At 37.4% G+C, this 27,399-nt stretch overlaps 1 protein-coding gene across 1 annotated transcript in view; it reads right to left on the bottom strand.

The window, feature by feature from the left end:
- PRSS12 (serine protease 12) overlaps positions 1-27,399 on the bottom strand; it is a 59,909-nt gene that overhangs the window by 15,155 nt on the left and 17,355 nt on the right. The window contains exons 2-9 of the mRNA XM_056116826.1: positions 24,871-25,021; positions 19,020-19,198; positions 17,253-17,394; positions 15,047-15,243; positions 10,800-10,941; positions 7,180-7,385; positions 2,951-3,029; positions 1,968-2,090 (exon numbers count right to left, since the gene is read on the bottom strand). Coding sequence (XP_055972801.1) covers positions 1,968-2,090; positions 2,951-3,029; positions 7,180-7,385; positions 10,800-10,941; positions 15,047-15,243; positions 17,253-17,394; positions 19,020-19,198; positions 24,871-25,021 — 1,219 coding nt within the window. The remainder of the gene's footprint in view (positions 1-1,967; positions 2,091-2,950; positions 3,030-7,179; positions 7,386-10,799; positions 10,942-15,046; positions 15,244-17,252; positions 17,395-19,019; positions 19,199-24,870; positions 25,022-27,399) is intronic.

The following is a 27,399-nucleotide window of genomic DNA, read 5'->3' as shown; positions in this document are numbered from 1 at the left end:
TTCATCGATTTGCTCAAGCGGGCCCAGTAACATTGTGAGACTTGTTACTGTGTTTGGCATATCGAATACGTCACGGGGAGTTTGCCAGGCTTTGCCGTGCAGGCGAGATAATCTCGGTAGCTTGCCAGGCTCTCCGAGAGGGGCGGAGGAATTGAACTTGGGTCAGCCATGTTGGCTGCATGCAAGGCAACCGCCTTATCCGCTGTGCTATCGCTCCAGCCCAAGGAAGTTTGGTACAGCATTTTTTAAATAGTGGAAATCACCTAATTATACATAAATAGGAGTCCAAATAAGCCACAGTTTATTTATTACATGAGTTTAGATACATCTTCCAACAGGAAATCAAATTTGTGTTGTGGCTCAAGTGAACAAAATTTATTTTAGTCAAAATACATATTGAAGCCATCACATATAAAAAATAAAAATAAAACATTTGTCAGTAACAGGTACACATTTTACTGAAGCCCTTGCATTATGATCATTTTCAAGACACAAAATTAGAAGAGTGCTCCGCCTGCTCCCCCTTGGCTGCTCGGTGGCCGTCATCCTCCAGAGGCCATTGGACAGTCAGGTCTGGGTCCACAGTAACAAAACTTGTTGGGGCTCACAAGATGGGGGTGGAGCTGGGCCTGTCCTCCCCACCCCAAGAAGACCCCAAGTCATCGCCCATGAATGGCCTCTCTGGCTCCTGTTCAAGCTGCTCAACGGCCATTATCCCAGAGACTCAGGAGCAAATCTCGAAACCCAGTGGCTTTTGGCAGAAATCCCTCCAGATTTAAGTGTTAAAATTGCAGAATTTCGAAATCACATGGCCCAACTGCAGTCACACGACATCATATGTTATTCGTAACCAACAACAGAACACAAATTATCTACTGTTGCCTTTTCAGCAGATCTGAGTGTTGGGGTAAAATCTCAAATAATAATGGTGGGTCTGGTGTCAAAATATTGAATGTGATCAAAATAGAGAGAGTAATGTGGAAATCATCTGCCCCACAGGTAGGGGGAGGATGTGGGATGGGAGTATACTGGGGTTTTTGGTGGTGGAGAATGGGCACTGGTGAAGGTATGGGTGTTTCATTGTATGACTGAGACTTAGACCCAAAAGCTTTGTAACTGCTCTCACGGTGATTCAATAAACAAAATTATAAAAAATGAAAAGAAAAGTAAGGTGGAGTTCATACACAATTCAATCAACTAATCAGTGGCTGAATAAATAGCAGTACTCCTACATTTAAAAAAAATTAGAAGAGTGAATTAGAAGAGTGAAACTCTTTGTACTTATCTTATTGATCCAATAATTATCAGTAGTTAGCCAAGTGTTCATGTACATTTTAAAAATATGCTGAAGAAATGTGATTTACCCACCAAAGAACCTGGGACAAGAAGGAGAGCCAGATTCTAGAAGCGGCTCTATCACCACACAAGCAGTGTATGCACAATTATTTCCCCTATGTGGTCTTCCTTTGGAACTGAGAAGACTCCAAGTTCAACTAATAAAGTGTCTGTGGTAAGAGGAAATAAGCAGGATGCAACCTGACTTTCTAGGAAGAAAGACTAATGAAGAAATCTAAAAAAAATTAATAAAACACGGGGAAACCCCGCAGATCAGAAAGACTGAAACTATATTCCCTATTCCTATGTCTTATCAGTGGCTCTACAGGGATAGGGCTGCCTCCTCATATATATTCTTGGGGGAAAACACTAAAAGGCAGCTGCCTTTTTCCAGAAATCCATCTTTTCTTCTCCTTAAGTCTACTCTTCTTTAATACTGTAGTAACAAGTTGCTTCCTGAGGGCTCTCTTTGCTCCTACATCACCTATCTCGCTCCTGAGTGCCATTGGCACAAGGAAGGCCTAGATCTTGGTTCTAACTCCCAAGTTTCCCATATTCTGTAGAGCAGAAAGGCATTGGAAAAACTAGCAAAGGAGAATCTAATGGAGATGTTGGGAAAGGTGGACACCTACCTCTTGAAGCAGTGAGCGGCCGTAAGGACCCAGCAGCTACTCAGGAGCGTGGCCCCACAGAGAAGCCTCCCATCACCATGTGTGGACTTTAGTCGGAGGGACACCTGCCAAGGCCAACCGCCCCTAGGAAGAAAGTGGACCTCATGTCAACATCGGGAAAGGCAGGAGCACAAAGGAAAGCATCAGTATAGCAAGGACATGGGGACTTCAAGCTATAAAGTCCTTCCTGAGTGAGGAGGATTCCCCTCCATCTGAGCTAGCCACCCTACAGACCTGACATGGAGGCATCTGTGTGAGCCCCTTGCCCCTGCCCCTCCCCCATTGCCACCCCCACCATCACCATGTCGGGCATATTTGGAAACCAGTTAAGTCTTCTTTATAGTTCACAAATGAATTTTCTGTCTTCTGTCTCTCCATAGCAATCCGGAAAAGCATTTACTAAAGAAAACTGCTGGTACAGAAGCCATAGCACAGGACATTTGCTTTGCAGAAGGCTGGCCTGGGTTCAACCAGCATCCCATATGGTCCCCCAAACACTGTCAGGAATAATTCCTAAGTACAGAGCCAGAAGTCACCCTTGAGCATTGCTGAATGTGACCCATAAAGGAAAAAAGAAGCAAACTGCTAATTTTCTACAAGAAAATTTGACAATTACATAAAATATGTCAAGTCCAAAACAAATATATTCAGAATTAAAAAATGAACCTTCATAATTATACACTTTTTTTCAGACCTCCTACCAAATTTTCAGCAGCACACTTTTCAGAAGGTGGTTGGAAGGGTTTGAGAGAGAAGAACATGGACTATCTAAAGTAAGTATGGGTCCAAAGATGCTGAAATTATCAATGGAATCTATCTGCAATTTAGAAAGTAAAGTGAGTAAAATAGCTTTTTTATATAACAATATAGAACTCCATTATATAATCCTGTGCATTTATAAATAATTCTGGATTATGGAGATGTTTCTTCTGAAGGACCTTTACCTTAAGGAATTTTTCCCACCAATGATTCGCTTCTGCCGACGGTGTAGTAACCTCAGGCCACAGACAGAAGAGAGGGAGTCTGAAGCAGAAAAGGATCATTCATCAGACAAGCGTATGGGTGAAAGAGGATTCAGACACATCCCGTGCTGCCTCCTCCTGTATGTGAAAGTGCCTTTTGTCTCTGAATTACAGAATACTTTTTTCCCCTATAATAAAATTTAAAGCTATTTTCTCATTTGGGAGCCAAGAGTTAAGGCATTTGCCTTGTTCTTTCATTTAACCAAGGCAACAATTCTGTCAGCATAGGAGGAACTTTAGGAGGTTTTTACATTCAGCTCTGAATGGTTTCACAGGCTGCTTAACAGTTGACCTCAGCAGCCTAGTACATTCCCAGATGGAATTTTGGTCAGAATCGACATTGGTCATTAGTTTATGCTATTAGGAGTTACTTAGTCAAGTTCGATAGCAAACTATACGTAAGGGTATACAGGCAAACTTCCCAACATAACAGATTTCTGTCAAGAACAAAAGCAAAGAATTTAATTAATACATGAATAAAGTAGCATATTTGCAAAGTCCAGGAAAAAAGTGTTATACAAAAGAAGAATACAATAAAGTCTAGCTAGACTTTAAAATAATTTAGGAAATAATGCTATAGAGAAGTATTTATTTAGTTAAGAGAGAAATATTTATTTAGTTAAGAGATGTATAGAACTGTAGATATATTTGGTTTCATTATCTGTATAGTAAGAAAAGAGTGGGAACTATATGAAAATAAAATTATGAAAATTAAATGTACACAGCACTCTTAGTCTGCTGTAATAACCTGGCAGAAGTGGGTCCAACAGGAAATCAACACTTGTTATTTCCTGGTAGAGAGAGAGGTTCAATTATGTGTACCAGTCAATTAAACACATGATCTCAGAGGCATACTATCAAATTTTAACCCTTATCTTAGGAGATGAGTCATTAGGTGACACAAAAATGAAGTTATTAAAATGCTTATAAAAATAAATTATTAATAGTATTCCTAGTTAGGTCAATGAAGATGAACGCCAAGAAAAGAAAAGATAATACTGAACAGGCAACACTTAAGGTTTACATCATTGTAAGCTAAAATACCCAATGCCAATAGTAAAATCTACTTAAAGCCAAAACACTCAGTCATAAAGAAAGAAAAATTAAAAAGTGAAATGAAATCTATTTTAATAAGGACTCCATCAGATGACCAAGAGCGAATGGTTTAAGTTTGAACCACTTGATAAATGTCCTCAAATCTTAAACCTGAATGCAAAATCAATAGGTTAATAAACCAGACTCTCAGATTTAGCTGGTCTAAAAAAAATCTTTTTCTCTGAGGCATGTAAGCATTGGAAACATGGGGATGTTCTAAAATAAGTATGAATACCACTCAGGGAAGGCAAAAAACAATGTAGTAATGATGAAATAAATCTCTGGTGTTTCTTATTTACAGAAAAGTAGAATCTATCTGCAATTTAGAAAGTAAAGTGAGTAAAATAGCTTCTTTATATAACAATTCTTGAATTTTTATGTTTTCCATTGCTTAAGGAATTTTACATAATTCAAAGAGGGGATTATACCTGATTTTAAACTATACATTAAATTATTGGAAGAGGGTTGGCAGGATATTCCAGGGATTGTCTTATATGTGGTTGACTGGTTCACTCTCCAAGCACGGATCTAGGAGAGGTCACTGAGGACCATGGGGTGCAGCTGTTCCAAAAATTATTGAAAGAAACTTATAAATGAGTTCTAATAAATATTTAGGAAAATTTGGTTTAGAAATTATTTTAAATGTATAAAATTACATGTAATAACATGACATCTAACTATGTATTGAATATGACATAAGACGAAAACTAAAGTTTTGTTATAGATATTCTTTCTCTTCACTCAAAAAAATCCTTAGTGAAGACTGAACATGATAGCCACTCAATGCCTCTTCTGCAAACCACAGCACCCAAAAGGAGAGAGAGAACAAAAGGGAATGCCCTGCCACAGGGGTGGGGTGGGATAGGGGGGTGGGGGGTGGTAAGGATGCTGGGAGCATTGGAGGTTGGGAATGGGCACCAGTGGAGGGATAGGTACTCAATCACTGTATAACTGAAACCCAAGCACAAAAATTTGTAAGTCTACAACTGTACCTCATGGTGTTTCACTAATAAAAATTTTAAATATAACAAAAAAATCCTTAGTGAAGATTAATATTGAAAATACCTAATTTGAGTGCTGAAGTGATAGAACAACATAGGGTAAGGTCCTTGCCTTGCACGCAGCCTATCCAGCTTCAATGGTTGGCATCCCATATGGTCTCTTGAGCACCACCCGCTACGATTCCCGAGTGCAGAGCTAAGAGTATCCCCTGTGCATCACCAGATATGACCCATAAACAAAAGCCAAAGTAATAAAAACCAAAAAATATTGGTTTAGTATTATCTTTAACATTTTAAAGGCATTAGAAAACTGAATGCTGAAATATAAATGTACATGATAATAAGAAAATTCAATGTTTCAAAATTGCAAACTATCAGGCCAGAGAGATAGTACAGTGTATGGTAAGATGCTTCTTGCACACTGCCGACCGGAGTTCGACCCTGGTCAACCCACACAGTCCCCCATAAAAGCACCACCAGGAATGATTCCTGAGTGCAGAACTGGGAATTACCTCTGGGCAATACCAGGTGTAGCCCAAAGTTTTTTTAAAAATTAAAACTTTCCCTGTCATTGTCACTGTCCTCCCATTGTTCACTGATTTGCTCGAGCGGGCACCAGTAACGTCTCCATTGTGAGACTTGTTGTCACTGTTTTTGCCATATAGAATATGTCACGGGTAGCTTGCCAGGCTTTGCTGCTCGGGCTGAATACTCTCGGTAGCTTGCCAAGCTCTCCGATGGGGGCAAAAGAATCGTGAACTTTTAATTGACATTAGTAAGTGACTGTTCTCGTAAAATATAACTAAATTACTGGTTCTGGCTAAAGTCATAGTTCAGGGGGAAGGACACTTGCCTTGTACATGACCAATCTGTCTGTATCCAAAAAACAAACAAAACAAAAATAAAACTGCTAGTTCTTCCCTCATTCAAGACATTAGTTTCACAAAATTAAACACATAACTTTCAATTCTATTATGCTTACCCAAGTATAATACACCCATTATTGTGTTATACTAAAAGATTTCCTCATTTTCCTTACATTTTTTAACCTTGAAAATAATTTTTTGAAATTAATCTTAAAAATTTCTATTTAAAATATCACTAAGAATAGAAAAATCTCTGATCATTCAATTCATCTTTCATTTTCACTGCTTTTCTCTTTCCGTCTTTGGATGGGGACTCCTAGGCAGTGCTCAGGAAGCATACACTACTCCAGGCAATACTTGGCCAACTAGACCCATGGGTTCCACTAGGCCAAGTGATGCGGTACTGCTCATGCCGGCTGCATCAGGGTCAGTGAGGGGAACCCATGGTGCTCATGGCCTCCAGAGCTATGCATGGCATCCCAGGAGTACTTGCAAAGGACCACCGAGTTATCTCTTTGGTTCTCCTATAAGAAGTAAATGTCAAATTCTTTTTTATTTTACTGAATCACTGTGAGATAGTTCCAAGCTTTCATGTTTGGGTTACAATCACACAATGATCAAACACCAATCCCTCCACCAGAGCACATTCCCAATTTTGAATCTCCAATGATACCAGCTTTGCAAGTGTTATTACATCAAGGGAAGGAATTGTACAGAAATAACTTAGAATGCAAAAGGCAGATGATCGCAACTATTGTAAAGTCTGGTAAGACCAGTTAATATGTATGTATATGTGTGTATTTATTTACTTATTTGGGGGTTTTAGGTAATACTCAGCAGCGCTCGAGAACAATCCTGGGTCTGCGATCAGGAGTGATCCCTGATGGTGCTCCAGTAGACCATGTGGTGCTGTGGAACAAACCAGGGACAGCTGCCTGTGAGGCAAGTGCCTAAAGCTCTGGACTCTTTCCAGCCCTCAAAGCCCACTTTTGCTTTTATAAACCCAGCTCTCCTAGTCAACCCTTGTCACACTAGCTTGTCCAGAGCCAGTGGCTCTGACCACTAGCACAGGGAAGAAGGTTGAATGAATTTTTGTGAACGGAGAATGTTATTATCAAATTCCCAGTCATAGTAATGAAGTGTGGATTAGAGGTCTTTGACTGGCATGGTGTACCAGAAGATGGCTTACCTTTATTAATGCTACCCGATGCTTTCTTGCCAAAATAATCACAAATAACTCCTGCATCTTCACTGTGACGGCAGTTGTGTCTTCCAATATCTTGTTTGATGCAGTCAGCCAGGGACCTCTCATTTCCTGTGCATTTTACATTATCCACATGGATGGGCCCCTTTCCTTCCCCAAAATAAGCCATGGTTCTTGCTTTGGCAGGTCCCCTAGAAATAGCATTAAAGAGGATGTGGCAATCAATTATATATCTGAATAAATAACACGTACTCAAACTCAATTATATTTAACCTTTATATAATAAAATTAGCACTACTAAGAAACAAATAATTATTTATTGAACGTCAAAGAAACCTTAAGAAAGGTAAAAACCATATCTTCTTTGTTTTCATAATTCACAGTTTCTGTATTACACAAATGCCTCTAATTTCATTTCTGCTAAGAAAATCACATTTAATGGCTTGTCAAATAATCATAATAGCCTTAAACTCTCAAGCAAAAGAAAATTGTCTCAAAAAATTCTACCTCTTTACAGAGCATAATAATCTCATACAATTGATGTAAAATTGCCAAGAAAGTTATGAAATTCATAATTGCCTAGGGAGCTAAGAGCCAATTTTTTGCCTACTTTAGAAGTTAAAAGAAATAAAAAGAATTATTTCTAACAGTAAAAGAGCAAACCAGTAATCATGAATAGTAGGCAGACTTACTTTCACATATACATTTATATATATCACATTAGTGGGACAGAGCTTGTGTTAGAGCACAGGCCCTGCATATAGAAAACCTCATTTTGTTTTGCTTAGTATTTATATCACACCAAGCTATGCTCAGAGATACTCCTGGCTCTGTGGTCTGGGACCACTCCTGGCCAAATACTAGTTTTGATCCCCAACACTTAATGGCCTCCTATCCTCTAGCACTTCTGAGTCTGACTCCCCATAACCACAATACATTACTTAAAAAAACACTCAAATACTAAAGTATTTTAAAATACTTTAAACTGATACCATGTTCAAAACACATTTCAGACAAATTCATATATAATTGTGAGAGGAAAAGTTTTCAAGTTTGATGTATAAGAATATTATCCTATAACATCAAATTAGGAAGAGATTTTTTTTTCTTAGGAAGGGAGAGCAGGGAAACATCCAAGGGCAATTTACATGTAAAGCATGTGCTCTGCCAATATACTGCATCACTAGTCCAAATTAGGAAAAGATTTATTACTAAATATTTAGGGGCTGGAGCGATAGCACAGTGGTAGGGCATTTGCCTTGCACACAGCCAACATGGCCGACCCGAGTTCAATTCCTCCGCCCCTCTCAGAGAGCCCAGCAAGCTACCGAGTGTATCTCGCCCGCACAGCAAAGCCTGGCAAGCTCCCCGTGACGTATTCGATATGCCAAACACAGTAACAACAAAGACTCCAATGGAGACGTTACAGGGCCCGCTCGAGCAAATCGATGATCAACGGGAGGGCCTTTACCGTTACCTTTACTTTTATTTAGGGCAGTAAATCAAAACATGAAGCCACCATAGTAATTTTACAGTGGATAGGGTGCTTGCCATGCATGCGGCCAACCTGGGTTTAATCCCTGGCATCCCATATAGTCCTTCCCATGCACTGCCAGTAGTGATGGCTGAGTGCAGAGCCAGAAATAAGCCCTGAGCACCTCCGGATGTGGCTCAAAAAAAAATCAAGACATGAAATAAATATCTTAAATTAAGAGATAGATAATTTTTAAATCAATAACAAAGCCTTATTAAAAACAATCCCAGGAAAATAAAAGTAAGGATAAAAAGCTGATGAAAATATTTGCAATATTTGCAACAAATATTTGTTGGCAAATATATTTTTAAATAGAAGAGGAATAGCATATAATATACAAAGTGTTCTCAAAATTTTATTTTTCTCAAGGGAAAAATTGCTAACTTTCATTTGCCCCATTTAATAAATATTATCAATGTTTTTTAATTAATTATATGAATAGAAATCTTAAGTCTGGAGAGGGCTATTTGAGAATTTAATTTCTCGCTTGCTTTATCTCTCACACACAAATCATAGTAACATAAGGATTCTGTTAGGAAGGAAAATTTAAGATATAATCTCAAGGAGAAAAAGGAACTATTTACATTTCTGTAGGTCAAGAAAAGCTTTCTCATTTATTTTTAAATGAAAGAGGGCACGAAATCACTATATTTACTTCTATTGATTATGATTTTTAAGATGATGTAATGTTCTTTTTTTAAAATACTATATATAAATATACAGAAACTAAACTTACGCTGCTAGTTCTGTTTTATCAGATATCCTTACTTTACATTTGATCTTAGCCAAAAGGCCGAGAAGCAATCAGATATTCATGCTAATGTCAACATACATGCTTTCAACTCTCTAAAAACACTATGATCATATGCTAGACGTTGTCAGACATTATGCAAAACATTAAGTAATGCTTTGCACTGTCTGGCTGTTCACTCTAAGCATATCTGTACTGTTACGATTCACATTCTCTGGTTTCATTTCTGTTTCTTCCATTATGAAAATGATTTCTCTAGTGCTATTTTGAGTTTCAGTGTTTCCAAGGACTAATCCTTAAGTAAGATACAGCTGGCTGAGGAAAAAAAAATCGCTGGAACTTCTATTCATAAAGCTCAAGCCTTTTGACAGCTCAAAAAGTTTCTATGAGTTAATTTCTATATAGAGCAAGTGCTTATATTAAAGATTTGTAAGAATTCCAAGAACAAATACCATTCACTCTCTTATATGAAATCCCATTTCAAGACAGAGAGATAGTACAAGGGTTAGGACGCTTGTCTATATATAGCAAACCCTGGTTTAATTCCCATAACACATATCGACTCCTGAGCACTTCCAGGAGTCACTCTTGATCCAGAAACAGACCCTGAGCACTGCTGAAAGTACCAGACACTCCCAATTTTTAATTTTGCTTCGGGTCACACTAGGTGTAAGTTGTGCCTGAATGACGCCTTAGTGACACAACCTTTTCTCTGTAAGGAGTATCTCCACCTTCCTGAGTTCAGAAAGCCATTTAGTCACTTGCTTGGGGGGCCATTTTAAACAGAAAAGTCATCATCATCAATCATAATTTAAATAATAAAAATAACAGGCTACTGGAAAAAAGGCAACTGTTTGCAAATATGAAAACTAAAAGAAGGTAGCGAATCTTCTTGCATTGCTTGCTAATCCACTGTTACAGTGACTTTACAGAATATAAAGTACTGTGAACCAGGAAATTGAACAGTAACTTCCAGTGTCATCGAAGGCTATACAGTGCTGACAGAGCGACTCAGAGAGAACAAAGAGGCTCACACCTTGGACAGAAAGCAGAACATGAAAATCTAGGAATTAGACTCTCTAGTTATTAAATAAAGTCTCTCTTACTCTCGTGACATGTATATTCCTTGCATGATGACAGGAAAAAATGAACAGACTTATTTGTCTGAATCAAACCAGCATACTGCAAGTATTCATCACTGAATTTTGTAAATTAATTTCACTTGAAAAATAACTTATTAAGACAAGCCACCCCCACCACACCACCACCAAAAAACAACCAAAAACCCCAGAAATGTTCAAGTAACCTGTGCTTTCTTACTTGTAACCAAGCTGCCGACAGATGACAGCTGCATCTTTATCAGTCCAGCCATCATCACAGATTGTTCCCCACTGGCCATTGATAAACACCTCCACGCGGCCTTCTTTCTTATTTTCTCCATCCATCAGTCTGATTGGAAAACCTAAGTCATGATTGAAAAGTGTTAGAAAAGTCAAAACAAGTACACATGAGATATTTTATAGACTGTAATCTGCTATTAAATATTCTATAAAATCAGCTGGGCAATAAAAGAAAGAGAAGATGAGGAGGAGGGTAGAGAAAAGGAAGAGAGACAAAGGGAGAATGTAAAGGAAGAGAAGAGGGGGGGAGAGAAGAAGAAGAAGGGGAGGAGAGGCAAGGAGAGAAGAGAGGAGAGGAGGAGAAGGGAGGGAGGGAAAAGAAGAGGAGTGAAGGGGAGGAGAAGGTGGGAGGGAAGCTGAGAGGAGGGAAGGGGAGAGGAGAGGGGAAGACAGAGGGGGCGGAACAGGAAGGATTTTTATTCTATAAAACTAAGATTTTTAGGAAGGAAGGCATAAATGAACACAAATGTCATTAATTATTAAATGCTGGCAGAGGAAGAAAAAGAAGGCAATCAATAGGACAATTTCCATCTAAGACTTCCTATTTGTTACTGATTTCCAAAGAAGGGCATAAGTCATAAAAATTGCTATGATTTGAAAGTTGAGAAACTATTTACTAGCAAATTGAGGTTTATCTAAGCTGTGCTAATGAAGTAATTTCGGAACTTTTGTAATATCTTTCAACATTGATAATGAGGTGTTGTTTGATCCCAAACCCTCAATATGACTTTCTGTGTCATAAATAAAAGTCTGATGGCGGCCCTAATCCATTAGGAATGGTATATTTACCAAAAAAAAAGGAAAATGTGGGTGTAAAAAAATAGATGGAAGACAAGATAAAGAGAAACAGCTCCATAGCTAAGAGGCCAGCCGGGTATTCTTGGGGAAAGGACAGTTCAGATAGAGAAGGGAGCACCAAATGGAGGGTGTTTGGAGGATCCTCCCAGGAGGGGAGATGCAGGTTGAAAGTAGACTGGACTGAACATGTTTGCCACTCAGTGCCTCTTTTGCTGATCACAACACCCAAAAGGAGAGAGAAAACAAAATGAAATGCCCTGCCACAGTGTCAGGGGGGGATGGGGGGAATGGGGGGGGAGGGATATTATCCTTGGTGGTGGAAAATGGGCACTGGTGGAGGGATGGGTATTTGATCATGGTATGACCGAAATCCAAGCACAAAAATTTGTAAGTCGACAACTGTACCTCATGGTGTTTCACTAATAAAAATTAAAAAATAAATAAATAAATAAATAAAAAAGAGAAACAGGTTGAAGACAGACAACGACAAGCTACGGTGAGAAGCCTGGAAAGGATTCTTTCTTCATAGTCCTCAAAAGGAACTAATTCTATAAATACATTGATTCTGGACTCCTAGGCTCCAGCACTGTGAGACAACAATCCCCACTGTTTAAAACACTCAGCCTGTGGTATTTTGTAACAAGACCATGCAAGTGAATACGCATACTTTTGGTTACCTAATTATGAGCCGAGTCCCCAGCTTCAGGGCCCCATAAATTTACTGCTAAGGACAGAGAGAATACAAATGAAGTCTGATGACTAGGTCAAGTGGGTAGGCAGCTAATGAATAAAAGATCAATTCATAGGCTTAAGCCTATATTTAAAGTTACTTAAATTGGCATTTGCTGATTGGGGGGAAAATAGTACGTTTGGCAAAACACGCACAACCTTCTTGAATTCCTGGGGCAAGGGTGCTTCTTCCTTGTCTCCCCACAGTTGGTCCTGCCCTCTCTGCCTGTCATACTCACTCATGAGCGAGGAAGCACAGAATCAGTAGAGAGTCAATATCAACAGAAAATATCAGTCAGTATCAACAGGAGTGTTTATTGAGTGTCTGTTCTCTGCACTACCTACTGTTAGCTAGAATGAAATGAGGGAGGGGTGTAAAGTATCTCATAAAAGAGTACATCTGAAACTCCCCACTTATAATTAATGCATGTGACATTTGACGCTCTTTTGTAAGAATAATAAGGTGAAAAAGTGATCCTCAAAGAAAAAATAAAAACATGAAATTCTTAAGAGTTTTACTTTTGTATTTTGGGGTTTTTGTTCTAAAATCAAAGATGCACAGGCACATGGAATAAGATCTCCCAGTGGTTCTATAGGCAATATTCATGTAGCATCTAGATAATTGTGTTTAAAGCATTATTTGTATGTTTTATATAAGTAAAGTACACAGTAATTCTAAACCAAATTTTTATATTAATTTTGTGAAATAATTTTTTTCAATACTTTGAGCTAAAATGGGATGACAAACAAGTTTTTCTATTAATACATACCACTTCACTGTTTTGTGATGGCAGTAATAATATACATATTTTTTATTTCTACATCATATGCAAATATAAAATGCATGGTAAAACAAAGCTGTTTTATGGACATAGTTTTTTTTCACTTTTATGTGATTTATATCACTATTCCAAAAGCTTCTTCTCTGGGCTTCTCTTTTAAACATATGATCTTTTTTCGGCAAGTGGGAGAGTAATTATCTCTCAGGATGAAAAAATGGAAATATGATTCCATTCTCAAAGAAGATTTGACTCAGACATAATGTTCTACAGAAGAAAATTAATACTTAATAAGACACTACCAAAATTAGGACCAAAGAGATGTATAATAATGATCACATGTTTTATTAATAATGATCACTCTCAACTTTTTAATTAAAAAAAAGGTGTCAAGAACTTAAGATCTTCAGGGAAACTGAATAAATGAATTGTCCTAACTGCAGGGACATATTTAACCACCCACTCAGTATAGAACTCCAGATATAGGATTTAGTACACAGTATTTGATCCCTTGGAGTGCTGATGGAGAACATCTAAACTGTTCACTCTGATCCAAATGCCTGTTGTCTGGGGCTGAGAGGCTCTATTCTAGTTGGAGTTCCAACTCTTCCGACCTCATGCAGTCATACATCTTGTAATGTTGGGAGGAGCTTAAGTCCTCCATAAGAATAAAGCAATAAGAATACAAAGAAAAAGACACGAAAGTGAACAGATGAGCTATAAGGAATGGAGTGATGTTGTATTTCTACTTGGTAATGCTAGATTGATTCAGTGTATTTCCATGATGAAGAATCAACCATGCAGTCTGATAAAATGTAACATACATCTTATCAGAATAGAAATTACATGGTAAAATTCAGCAAGTTCATTTTAGAATGAGAAGACTAAGTCTGACAGTCTCAAAACAGGAGGGCAAGGAAGGAGTTCATTCAACCATAAAGTCAAAAGGTGAAAAGTTAAAATGCACAGATATTTTAATATCTATGCACAAAAAACATACAGGCACAGATATGAATACAATTATGGTAGCATTCTAAGTTTCTTGAATATCTCCATCTATGTTTTTCAGTCATAAGGAATCAGTCCCCTTTGTAAGATTCAAGTCAAGCAAGAATACGTGCTACTCTCTGCTCACAAGAGCATCTTTATCTAAGCCAGGGTGATAGTACTGTGGGCACGTGTATCTTGCATGAGGCTGACTTGGGTTCCATCTCTGATCTCTGGCATCCCATATGGTCCCCTGAGCCCCACTAGGAATAATTCCTGAATGCAGAGCCAGGAGTAGTCCCTGAGCATTTTCAGGTGTGGGCCCTCCCTCAAACCCCCCCAAAAGAGGATCTTTATCCTTAAATATTTCAAGATTGTTAGGTGAGCAAGTTACTTCATATCCAACTACCAGACCGAAGACACTAGAAAGTGGGGGATAATAAAGGTCCTTAATGGATTTCTAGATTAACCTAGTATCTTAAAATGATATGTGGAGTATTTAATCCAATGATTCCAATTATTCCATTGAGAAGCTTGGGATATTTACATTGGACAGAGCAGTAATTCATGAGAATTCAAAGCAAATAAAATCTAACCAAGCAGTAGAAGACTGGTCATCACAGCTTCTTTATTCCATCTTTCAGTCATAATTATGAACATTTTTACTGAGACATTTAGGCTTCAAGGTAAAGAAAATAACTCAGAATAGAAATGTGTAACAATGATGGGTTCAAAAGATTATTTTCCTCCAAATACCGGTTACAGAAAATTAGCTCATTTGCAGGAACATGATTTTTAAAAGGTAATAATGAGAAAGGCTTCAGTGGGTAGAGGGGAGGGATCTACTGAATTCAGAATGGTGGCCAGTCCTCACCCCATGAGAGCCTGTGTCCATCACTGCCAGGGAAGCAGGTGATACCAACGTCTTCCCCATGGCTGCAGTCATGCCTTCCCCACGGTTTCTTGGAGCACTGAAGGAAGCTGGTTTCCTTTCCAGAGCAGCTGACATCATCCAACCATATAGGTCCTGTGCTTTCTTGAAAGTGGTTTGCAGAAGCTTGCTTGCCATATCTGTGGCAAAAAAGTAAACATTATATGTAGAACATCTGTCTCTTGTTTCAAGGAAGAACAAAAATAACAATTCTGATGATTTCAGAGGCTAAGAATTTATTCTTCCTCATATCATGAGCAATCAGTTCTAACAGGAGTGTTTGCTAAATCACACACCTGGATCATGGTAACAATTTCTTACTGATTCAATGGGCCACTAAAATGAATCCCTCCTCTCTGGTCAGTCTTGTGTTTTGTCTACAAATTAACTCACTAACCAGAGTGTGTGGAAAGAGGTAAACCACAAATTTCTGATCATGAAATCTGAGAAGATGAGAATTTTCTTGATGAACTAGAAAGTGAAAATATTTAACCTGCATTGGCTCTGATGAGGTATCTGAGCTCATTTTATTTCACTGACTTTTCTAGGCCTCTTTGGGGTCATCTTATACCAAAATTAAAAGTTCATTAATTTCTCAAATACCACAGCTAAAGTGAGATAAAGCCTGGAAAGCCGCCCAATAAAATAAGAATAATGATATTCTATTTTATTTTTCAAAATCACTTAGACCTTTACCTTCTAAGACATTTTAGAATACTTAAGTTTTTATACATGTATTTACAAGAAATTAGATGATTTGTGAAAATTAAAATATGGAAATATAATGTTATTGTAATAATAAAATATGAAATAATAAATTATAGTATTTATACATTTTATGTATCTTTGAACCTGTGAAAACAGGATACAGTTCTTAGCCTGAGGATTTACTTGAATCTGAAGCGACATTTATTAAGTTACTCATGTTAATTAAATGATAGTATTTATTTAGTTGGTCTAAGACCAAAAGTTGTAATAATTGTACTGCCCATAAAAATTCAAAATACTAGGCAATGTGTGAATTTATATCTCCTTGATAATATTGCCACTAATAAAAAAGTTTAATCTAAATATTAAGTTATTTAGTAGAATATGCTATCATTAAAATTATTACTATGTCAGGATAAAAAATTTATGGGTATGTATGAATATAAGGACTAAAAGTTAGATATGGAAATTGTCTATTACTAGCAAGTATATAAAGTTATTCATTGAAGTTGCAATAATAATGGTATAAGAATGGAGGAATTATGAGTAGTTTTTAATTTTATTTTCCCCAAAATTCCTGTAATATTTTATATGACTTTTATAAATCTAAAATATATTTACATAGACATAGCTTGAATGAAAGTAAGTTTTATTAAAGTTTCATTAATTCAATTTTCCTTTATTTGCAATTCACTATCTCAAAAAATTGGAAAAGTAATAACTTTGCCAATTTTTTCAAGCATGAGTTGATTATTTTAAGCATAGCATGGCAATACGAAAAACAAAAAAGAATGGGTATTCATGACTTCATTCAAATATTAGCTCCAAGGCATCATTTGCAGTTTCTTCGACCAACTTAAGTCTTTATTCTGGAATGCATTATGTGTTTGACATGAAATATATTATCCAAAGTATGATACAGCTTTTAAGAGAGTTGGGTCAAGGGTGAGTTCTAAAGGTCACCTCCTAACAGAAGACTTTTTTTTCTCAAATAAAAGTGATACTTTGTCATCACATTTTTGAAGGAGAATAATATAATAGCAAAGCATTTGACAAAGGAATTCTCTGCAATTTTAGATCCGATGATGTCAGAACTAACAACAACCCAATAGCAGCAATATCAGAATGAAGTCAAGAAATCAATGCACACAATCTCACTTGAATACACGTAGTCACCCATGGCTCCAATAAGAAGAGTATCAGGGATTGGACAAGTAAACGAGAAAAGAGTAAGGCATGCCTATTCTTCACAGGAAATTATATTTTTTATTTTTTTTATTTGTGTAAGTATATAACTAAGTAGATAGCTAATAAAGAATGTATATTTTTAGTGTTATATAAACTTCAAGTAAAGATGACAAAATGAGACTTCAAAAACTAAAATTTGGCATTCAAATATTAGCTCCCGGGCATCATCTGTCTTAGTATCAATGGTTCTTACTTAAATCCCAGCTGTCGGCAAACCACATATGTATTCAGTTCAGTCCAGCCATCATCACAGACAGTCCCCCACTGACCCCTGTAATACACCTCCAGGAGACCCTCATGGCTGTTTTTTGCACCTGCTAGTCTGATGACCCCATCTGCAATAAGGAGACACATAAAATAAGCAAATTAGATCCCCAAACAGGCAAAACAATATTTCATTCCACTAGAAACATCACCACCCTATTCACGTCTCTCACTCAGTCTTTTGTTAAACTTACTTTATGACTGCTATGAGGTTACTAAAATCTTCTAACAAAATATTCTTTCATTTTTATTTGCACTCATATTCTCTGAGTAGAACAAGATTCTTATCTAACTCCAAAGTAGCTATTTTCAATTTCTCATGATTAAATAATAATTTTCTCTATCATTTATCTTTAATTTACTTAAATCTGAACAATAAAAGTCATTTAAATATTAAAAGTATCAAAATATAACTTGGGGAATAGTTCAACATTTTCATTGTGAATAAAAAATTGTTGAAATACATATAAAAAGCTATACTGTATAAAGAACAATCTATCATGTCAATGCAGTTATTATTCCTTAGGTATTCATAAATTATAAAAACTGGGGTATATATCTTGCCTAAATTTAATTGGTAATACAGACAAAATTTAAATCCTATGCCCTCCATGAATATTTAATTTCGAGAGAATCCTAAAAAGAGCCTCTTACATAAGACAAAAAATTTATTTCGAAAGGTAGATTTAAAAATCCATATCCATCCCAAATAATACAAACATCCCACAATTGTAATATGCATATATATCTTGAACAAGGATTTCCATGAATCTCTGGGGTCTTTATTTTGAAACAAATGATGGTCCCTTAATAACAGACTCCTGTTAATGCAATACTTCTCTGTCTCAAAGAAATGTTACAGATATTACCTCATTGGAACACTACACAATACTATTCTAAATTGGCAATAAGGGAATTGAAGCTTAAGAAAATAAAATTATGTGGCTTAAATATGGCATAAATCTACCTATTTCTAATGTATAAATTAATTTTGCTTATAAAAATACAAACATATGCACATATATACAACCAAGTGGGAAAAATAATATAACTTTAGTGCTTTGAAGGTCCTAAGAGCTTATTTTTTTATTTTTGTTAAAAAAATATATTAAAGCTTCAATTTTTTTCTTCAAGCTTTTTATTATAGAAGTCCTGTGTGTGTGATGGTTCAAATTCTCTTGCTAATCATTTCATTTAAAGAAAACACACAAACACACACAGACTACCTTGCACTCAGAAATACATGCCCTTCTTTTAAGATATATTTTGACAGTGAAATACAATCTGAAATGGGCTTGAAAGTGTGCTTAATTAATAATTCCATGTATCATTTTACAAGTCATAAACACATTTTTAGGGTCAGAACAGGTTCATAGATGAATGTACTAAAGGTATAATACCTAATATCTGAAGCTCAATATTACATACTGAGTTTCATTATTGGGTAATACCATTATATTTCAACAGCTGCATATGTTGTGGTCTACTTTTATAGGGCCTTATATCCTTAGGCTGAAAAGTTCAGATCATCTATAAATGAGAGAGCATTTTAGTATATAATGAGTGTTAGCTTTCATTTATAGTATCATTGTAGGTTACATTTGCTCATTTAGTAAAACTATCAAAATTGAAGAGAAAAGATAAGCCCAAAAGATGCTGGGTAAGAGTTGACAGATTAAGAGGAGGGAATCCTCACCTGTTAGAGGGGTGCAGGATACTCCAGCGTCTTCTTTATGGCCACAATTATGCTCTCCCCAGGAACTCTTTGGGCACTGTTCAATAGAAAGCTCATTCCCAGTGCAGCGAACTTCATCCAGCAGGACAGGGCCAGATCCTTCCCCAAAATATGCCTGACTCCAGGCTTTGGCAATGCCACTAAACAAATGAACATAATATAATAATCCTGAATTAGATACCAAAAATTGGTAAAGTTTATTTCCCTTGCCCCTGATAAAAGTACATTTCTAATAAATCCATAATTCTCCATGTCTATTTACTCTAAAGGTCATGCATGACTTGTTGTTTGCTTATTTTGTTGTTTCTTATATTTTCAGTCACCACAAATATTTCAGACTGCTGGTTATTCTTCAATTTAGTCTCCTCTTCTCATTAGTAATGAAACCTTGGGTTGTAAGAAGAAGAATGTCTATCTAACATAAAGTCTACATTTCCCAGGCTCCCCTCTTCCAGATGACTCATTGATTACTATAAAATAAACATAACATGAAATTTACCATTTTAGGTACAAAGTTTAGTGGCACTAAGTACATTCATACTGTTGCACAACTTTTACCACCTTCCAGTCTTGAACTTTTTCATTTTTCCCTACTGAAACTCGAGATGATTTTGTATCTATTCTTTTACTTCTGACTAACTTTACTCAGTATAATATCCTCAATTATATACACGTGAAACCATAATCAACAATATTGTAAATCACAGTACATCAATCAATTAGAAATGTTAACAAGATTAAAAAAAAAAGAAAAACAGGGGAATATGCTTCAATATTCAGAGCACAAAGAGAACTCTTAATTAAAATGTTTCAACCCAAAGCATCATTGTATACATATGCATGCTCAATTCAGTTTTCTAACATCTGGCTGCTTCCTTTCCTGTTCATCTTTCATCAAGTTCTGGGTTCATCAAATTTAAGTGTCTCACACACAGAAATTCCTTTTGCACTTAAGAAGCTTGCCAGCTACCCAAATCTACAGATAGCATTAAAAGATGAAGGTCTACAAAGCCGATAACTCATAGAGAAATTGTAACCACGACTCTAAGGAAGAATGAGGTAGTTTCCCTTTGGGAACTGAACAAAGCAAACAAGACTGGGATTAAATTTGCTTAGGAACAAATCATAAATTGAGACAAGCAGTTAATATGCTGTCTGCTATCAACCATGTGCCATAAAAATGATTTAATCTAAAAGTATTGTGCACTCAAGTGAGCAAAACAAATTCCAGAGGAAAAGCAGTTGCTCTAATGCAAATTCATGAAGGAATGTGAAGTGGAAACTATAAACTGAAGTGGAAGAAAGACAAATGAAAACAGTCAGCTCAGAAGACCAGCATAGTACAATAAAAACACTTCTCCACCAAGCTGGATTATTGTTTGCTGCATAGGCTGTGGTGGATCTTTGCAGTCGTATTTACTTAAAGATATATTTCCTCTTAATAACTCTTCCAAGTAGAAATTCTCTCTTTTTTTTTTGCTTTTTGGGTCACACCCAAGCGATATTCAGGGGTTACTCCTTGCTCTGCACTCAGGAATCACTTCTGATGGTGCTTGAAGGACCCATATGGGATGCCAGGGATTGAACCCCAGTCAGCCACATGCAAGGCAAAGGGTCTACCTACTGTACTATTGCTCCGGCCCCAATACAAATCCTCTCACACAAAAGAAGCAGAGTTCATTCTTAAGACATAAATACTTAAGTCACAGGGTGCGTTCAATTCTATTAGTTTTCCTAGTGATTCTATCTCTAAATTCATTCTCTCTTTTCCTCTCTCTGCATTATAAATGCCTGTTCTAATTTATTTGTTTTTCAGCCCTTTTTCCACTTTTGTTGTATAACAAAGGTGTCACTTTTATCTCACTGCAGTGCTCAAGCTGTGGTGTTTGCTGAAGTGTCACACTTCAGGTTGTAGAGCTTGCACACTCAGCCAAACGTTCACCAGAATTTTCACTCATTTAATTGTGATGCTTGCACACATGGGGTGTGTCACATCTCCACTGAGGAACACACAGTATGGATGTGGGCCATCCAGGGGTCCCTGTGCTAGGACACAAGTGCTAGCCAAAGGACATACTTCTAGGTCATGGAGCTGGAACAAACATTTTTAATTTGGGGACTCACTGGGGCTTGAACTCCTTTTTGTAATGCTTTGTAGTGCTCTGTCAGCACTGGAGATCGCAAACAACAGAGCTTCCAGAATCACATTCAGTGCACACGGGGTTTTGAACTTGTGATGATCCATTGATAGGAGCTCAGCCACAACTGTCCTAGCCACTGTGCTATTACAGCTGGGTCCTAGCTATAAGATTTCAATGCGATAGACTATTGTTTGTCAACATGGCCTCTGTGTAAGAATTGTTTCAGTCGGGATATGGTGCTACTAGCAGGTCAACCTGTACCTCTGGAACAAGTGCATCAGCAGCCTGATGGTGCCTTCAGACTTCCATATACCCCAAAATTGCCTCTGTGCCTTTTGCCAGACCCCAACAATTTGGGGTCAAGTTTACTGAGAAATTAAATGGCTCCCAAGATGTGGGAGCCACCCCACAAACCACCTTCCTCTCAGCTATACAAGCTAATTTGTTGGCCTTTTTATTTCAGAGACCCATAAATCTTGAAAGAGATCAAATGCTGCAGTTAGGGCTGCCCATGAGGCACAATGAGGGCAAAAGGGTGCACCCTGCAGGGCATATGCCAATAGTTTATTTCTCTGGAAAAGATGGATACAAGGGCCACGATCCAAAGACACACAAAAGAATCTCTGAACCAAGCAGCTCGCTGCAGAGATGCTCAGACTTTAAGGCAGGCTGATTTCATCAGGGTGCCTCAGACAGGGGCAGGCATTGTCCCTCTACCTGTCCCCTAAAATCCCTGGTGGCCACCAACTTCCAGATCCCAATGAGAAGTGCAGGTATGTGGGTCCAGTGACGGCAGCAAACTCCAGGCCTCAAGGGATAGAGGATGGGCCAGTCCTTCTCATCCCCCACCCCAGTTCCCATGGGATCCTGGAAATCATACCCACAAACTGCCTCTTGCTGCTCCTTGATCTCCTTACTGGTCATGATCCGGAGAGACACAAAGGAATCTCCAAACTGAGCAGCTTGCTGCAGAGATTTCTCCAGACCCTAATTATCTAAAATTTTGGAATTCCAGGAGTGCATGGCCATTCTTGCAGCCATGCAACACCTTATGCTATTCATAACAAGTGATACAAAAGAGAGTATGGTGGAGATGGGGTGGGATGGTGGGGGGAAACTGGTGACCTTGGTGGTGGAGGATGTGCACTGGTGGAGGGTTAGGTGATCGATCATTGTATAACTGAATCTCAAACAGGAAAGCTTTGTAACTGTATCTCATGGTGATTAAAAAATCATAAAAAAATAATAAAATTAACATTCTGGATAAAAATAAAAGGAATGTGGAGTTCATGCCCAATTCAATCAGCTTAATCAATGGTTGAATAAAGAGCAGTACTCCTACATTTAAAAAAAAGAATTTTTTCAGGAGCCAGAGTAATAGTATAGGAGGGAGGGTGTTTGCTTTGCACGTGGATGATCTGGGTTCAATCCCCGGCATCCCTTATGGTCTCCCAAGCATCACCAGGACTAATTCCTGAGTGCAGAGCTAGAAGTAACCCCTGAGCATCACTGATGTGACACAAAAAGGTAAAAGAAGAAAAGAATTGTTTCAGTGTAAACAATCCTCCTTGACTCTCAGAGAATTTTACATTACAAGACATTATTAGAGCCACTTCTATAACTGTAAATAACAGATATGTAACTAATCTTCACAATGCCTCATTTAAATTTTTATGCATTTTCCTAAGTAATAAAAGCCTGTCTTTCCTCCACAGAAATGTGCCATTTAAAATTCTACATGGATTAAACATAGACTAAACCATATTGTAATTGCTAATGTTAAATATGCTGTTAATATACTCTGAAAGTTCTTAGTATTTTGGGGAAAGGCATGTATTTCTTAGTAACTTGAATAAAAGTCCATTAGCATGCCATGGATCATATAATTGATACCCAGTAAATATACATATGCACACACTGGGGTATTTTTATATGTAAAATTTATAAGTATAGCTAATTAAATGATAATGGGAATAAGGAAACTAGGAGGCGGGTCATTCTCTGGAACTGGCTTCATCTAACACAACAGTGTCAATGAAACTGAAAATGACACTTCAGCCTGAAAGAGGTTGGAGGGGACGTAGCACCTAGAAGCACTTGAAGACCCTGGTCTAAAGTGCTTCACATGAACCCTCTCTCAAGGGTACTGTGGAAGCAAAGATGGGACTTCAGTATGATGAGGAATGAGATAATATGAAGAATGATTACCCATTATAGTGAGTGATTACCCATTACAGTAATTATAGCTGTGATAATGTAATCTGGCAATGTAGGAGATGTTTAAAATGTATAAAAAATGAATACTCAGAGCTAGAAGGGGTACAGGAGAAGCTCTCGCCTTGAATGTAGCTGTGGTGTCACAATCCTGGTCTGAATTCCCAGCACCACATACAATCCCCTGAAGACCATCGAGGGTCACTCCTGAGCACAGAGCCAGGAACAGCCTCTAAGAAACATCACTTGTGGCCCAAACTCCTTACCCCCCAAAAAATACTAAGGTAATTAGAAATAAAGTGTTAAAATATATACAGTTTACACTGAAAGACTTCAATATAATCTGTTTTGAAACAAAGGGGCAGTTACCAAAGCATAAGTATAATGATTCATGATACAAACAGGTTTTGTGCTTAAGTGGACGAAATGATACATGGACATAGAAGGTTTAATCTCCAGAGGTCACCCAACTTGGATCCCCTCTCCCCATTAAGTACCCATAAAAAATATTTTCTCAAATTTGAAGTAAAATATTGACCTGAGGATGTACTCAAGTGGCAGCAGCTCTGGTTTGATCCCTGACACCACATGGATTATCAACAGATATGCTCCCCACCCAATAAGAAGAAAATGAAGTAAAATATTTACTATTTAAAGATCTCCTAATATAATCAGAGAAATTTTTATGCTTGTCATACAAATGCTCAGAATTACCACAGAGAGTGATTAAAAGATCTGAAATGATAACATGCTATTCCAGAAAAAAAAATAATCACAATTGGAATAACATAAAAGGCTGGTGTTCCTATTGCTGTGTCTGTTGTACATGATTCATTTATCTTACCCTGGCTGGGACTTATTTCCCTTGTAGATCAATAAACATCCTTTGTTCTAAGGACATACCTAACAAATAAGGAAGTAAGGGATAAAAGTTGGAACAATCCTTGAAGGAAAGGGATTAAACTCCAGTCAAAGTTGACATGACATAGGGACAGAAGAAGCAAAGGAGCCTGGGCAGGTGGTTGGTGGTGGGGTGAGTAACTCAACATCAACACCATAAACATTAACACCATTGGAACCAGTTTACCTAAAACTGAAATTTAAATGAATCAAGAACTCGAGTTAAAGCCTAACAACTCCTTTCATCATATGCCTTTGATAAGTTACTATCAGCTGCCATTACCAGGAGCAATGCAAAGGCTACTGACAAAAAGCAGTAAAGGCTTAGTCAAATTCTTGAGGATATAAAATCAGTTGAATTCAGAAACAAACAGCCTACAGGGGTGTACACACATAAGCTCTCTCCAGGGAGCCTTCAACCTAGTCCAAAGATCACAAGGTGGCCTTTTTCCTATTTGTTCAAGGAAGTGCACAATTTAAACACACAGCACCTGCATTTGGTATAGAAATGACAGATTCCACACTTTACACAGAACAGAAGAAGAACAGAAATGAACCTGAGGCCCAGCTGCCTGCAGACCACCTCCGCATCTGCATCATCCCACTGGTCATCACACACAGTGCCCCAGTTACCAGCATGGTATAGCTCCACCCGGCCTTCATGCGCACTGCTCCCTCCAGTAAGGCGGATGATGGGAATGGCTGGGCCTGAGGAAAGAGGAATTAGAAACACATTAAGCCTACATCTTTCTACTCTGTGATAAGGTGAGGTACAACCTATTTCCTTGTCCTTTTGAGTAGCTCAATCATATTAATTGAGCCACATTGGTGATTTTGATATACTGATTCCTATCTCAAATCTATTGCAGCAATCACGAGCAATTAAAATACTCCAAATTGAATTGTGTTCATAAAAGTAGTTCTTAGGAGGAAGTAGTCTACTATTTTTTCCAACAACTTCAGAAACCAAACCGGACATATTCAGGGCTTCAGTTTGCAGCAAACACATTTGATTTTTATGACATTGTGGTGGTGATACTTTCTTTAAAATTCACAGTAACTTGTATAAGAGATAACGTGGAGTTATTAAGAATGGTAGTGTGTCTGTTACATGCTTGTTTTCATAACATAACTACATCTGTAGATTCAAGTTATAAGTTTGCATCTAACATATTTTAACAAATTGGTGGATATCATGACCAATACTGAGAATTCATTTGTATAGAATTAGCTTATATTCATTTCCTCAGAGAACAACCACCAAAGACTTCTCATTGCAACTTAAGTTTTTTAGTCTCCAACACCCTGCCCTAGCCTTTGTTAGAGTCTGAACTTCTACCTCTCCCTCTATTACCTAGACATCCAAAACCTCTGGTCTACACACTTGCTAAACCTTCTGTTTGGAATAATATCCCCACGAGCTTCACATAGCTACCCTCTTCTCATAATTCTGTTCTCAACTTGGAAACGTCCTTCCTTTTAAGAGGAGGCTTGTCCTGGCCCCATGAGCAAATACAGCACCCAAAGACACTTTCAATGCCATTACTGAATTTTGCATTGCCTCCAGAGTATTAATCTCAACTAAAGTCAGATCGACTGGATTACTCGTCCCAGCTGACTCCCTCCCTCTGATGAGAACTGGAGGTGAAGACAGTGCCTTTCCCTGTCTCTTGCATATCTCTGGTACCCAGAATGCAGAAAGTACACATTAAATATTTGTTGATGGATTGAATTTCAAGTGACAATGCAAAGCCTGCTAGGCTTCCCTGAATGAGGAATAATAATGAACAATATGCATTCATTCAATTCTGTTTAACAAATAGGAGGGTCTGCTGTGTACAAGGACATCCAGAGTAGAATTAGACAGACCCTTCCTCTCCCAAGCTCAATGCATACATACGTGGGTAAAATAAATAGAGAAGAAAATATAATGAAGACCCACCCAGCAGTGCTCCCAAAACAAGGGAGTCTGCTCACCACTGGGACAGGACATCTCTGAAGAAACTGGTCAAGGAGCACAGAAGGAACTTCAGGTGTCAGACCTGAAGGAAGTGCAGTTTAGGCAAAAAGAATAAAAATCTTGTGGCATCTATTACCAAATACCAATTGTTTGTCCTCATAAAGTATGTGACTGTCTTTAAGTGGTATTTTGATATTTATATTTATGTTCAAATGTTATAATTGAGTTCTTCAGCAGATTCAAGTTAGAGAATATTTACACGTACTCACATTCTAATATTTGCAATATAGTTTGCTTATATAAGTCAACAGGCACTTAAAATTTATAAAAAGACAAAAGTGGATTTAGAAAACATAATGTTCTCAATACTGCATATTAGCTTCTTATAACTGACTGAAGGTAAGAAACAAATTTGTATGTTATTATATTTATTTTTTTAAGAAGCCTGGGAAACAAAAAAATGCAAAAATATTTTGTTTGGGGGTCACACCTACCAGTAATCAGGAGTTACTCATAGCTCTGCAAACAGGAATTACTTCTGGGAGTGCTCATGGGCCCATATGGGATGCCAGGGATCAAACCCAGGTCAGCCACATGCAAGGCAAGTGCCCTGCAAAAGTATTTCTTAATGTATTTTCTCCTACCTCCCCTTAACCTACCATCATGTTAATGGTGGGGGAAAAAAAGAACAAAATTTTTTAAAAGGAAGTTCAAAATCACCTAGAAAATTGCCTAGAACCATAATGGCATATAATATTACATTTTTTAATGTTATGCATCATTTTAAAACATGTGGCCTTTTTTTTCTGGATGTCTAAATAATTAAGAAAATATGGGAAAGTGCAGGTCAAATTTAAGTCAACATCCCACATCCTCTCAACGAATACACACAAAAAAGTCAATTGAAAGAGAATATAGTGAAATGGCTGATGCCTGTTTATCGTATGGATAAATAAAACTCCCAGACGTTTTCACTTACATTGTTATTTCCTATAGGTAGTACTTATACAAGATCTCCTATTGTGTGAGTGTTGGAGAAGCAATAAGTACTAGATGACAAAACATTAGTTTCCAAACCAAAAGAACATATTAAAAGCCTATCACTGTGCCTTGAGTTTACGGCTTT

Source organism: Sorex fumeus, unplaced genomic scaffold (assembly GCF_029834395.1).
Source record: "Sorex fumeus unplaced genomic scaffold, SorFum_2.1 ptg000033l, whole genome shotgun sequence".
Taxonomy (NCBI): domain Eukaryota; kingdom Metazoa; phylum Chordata; class Mammalia; order Eulipotyphla; family Soricidae; genus Sorex; species Sorex fumeus.
This window is presented reverse-complemented; position numbering and strand designations above follow the sequence as displayed.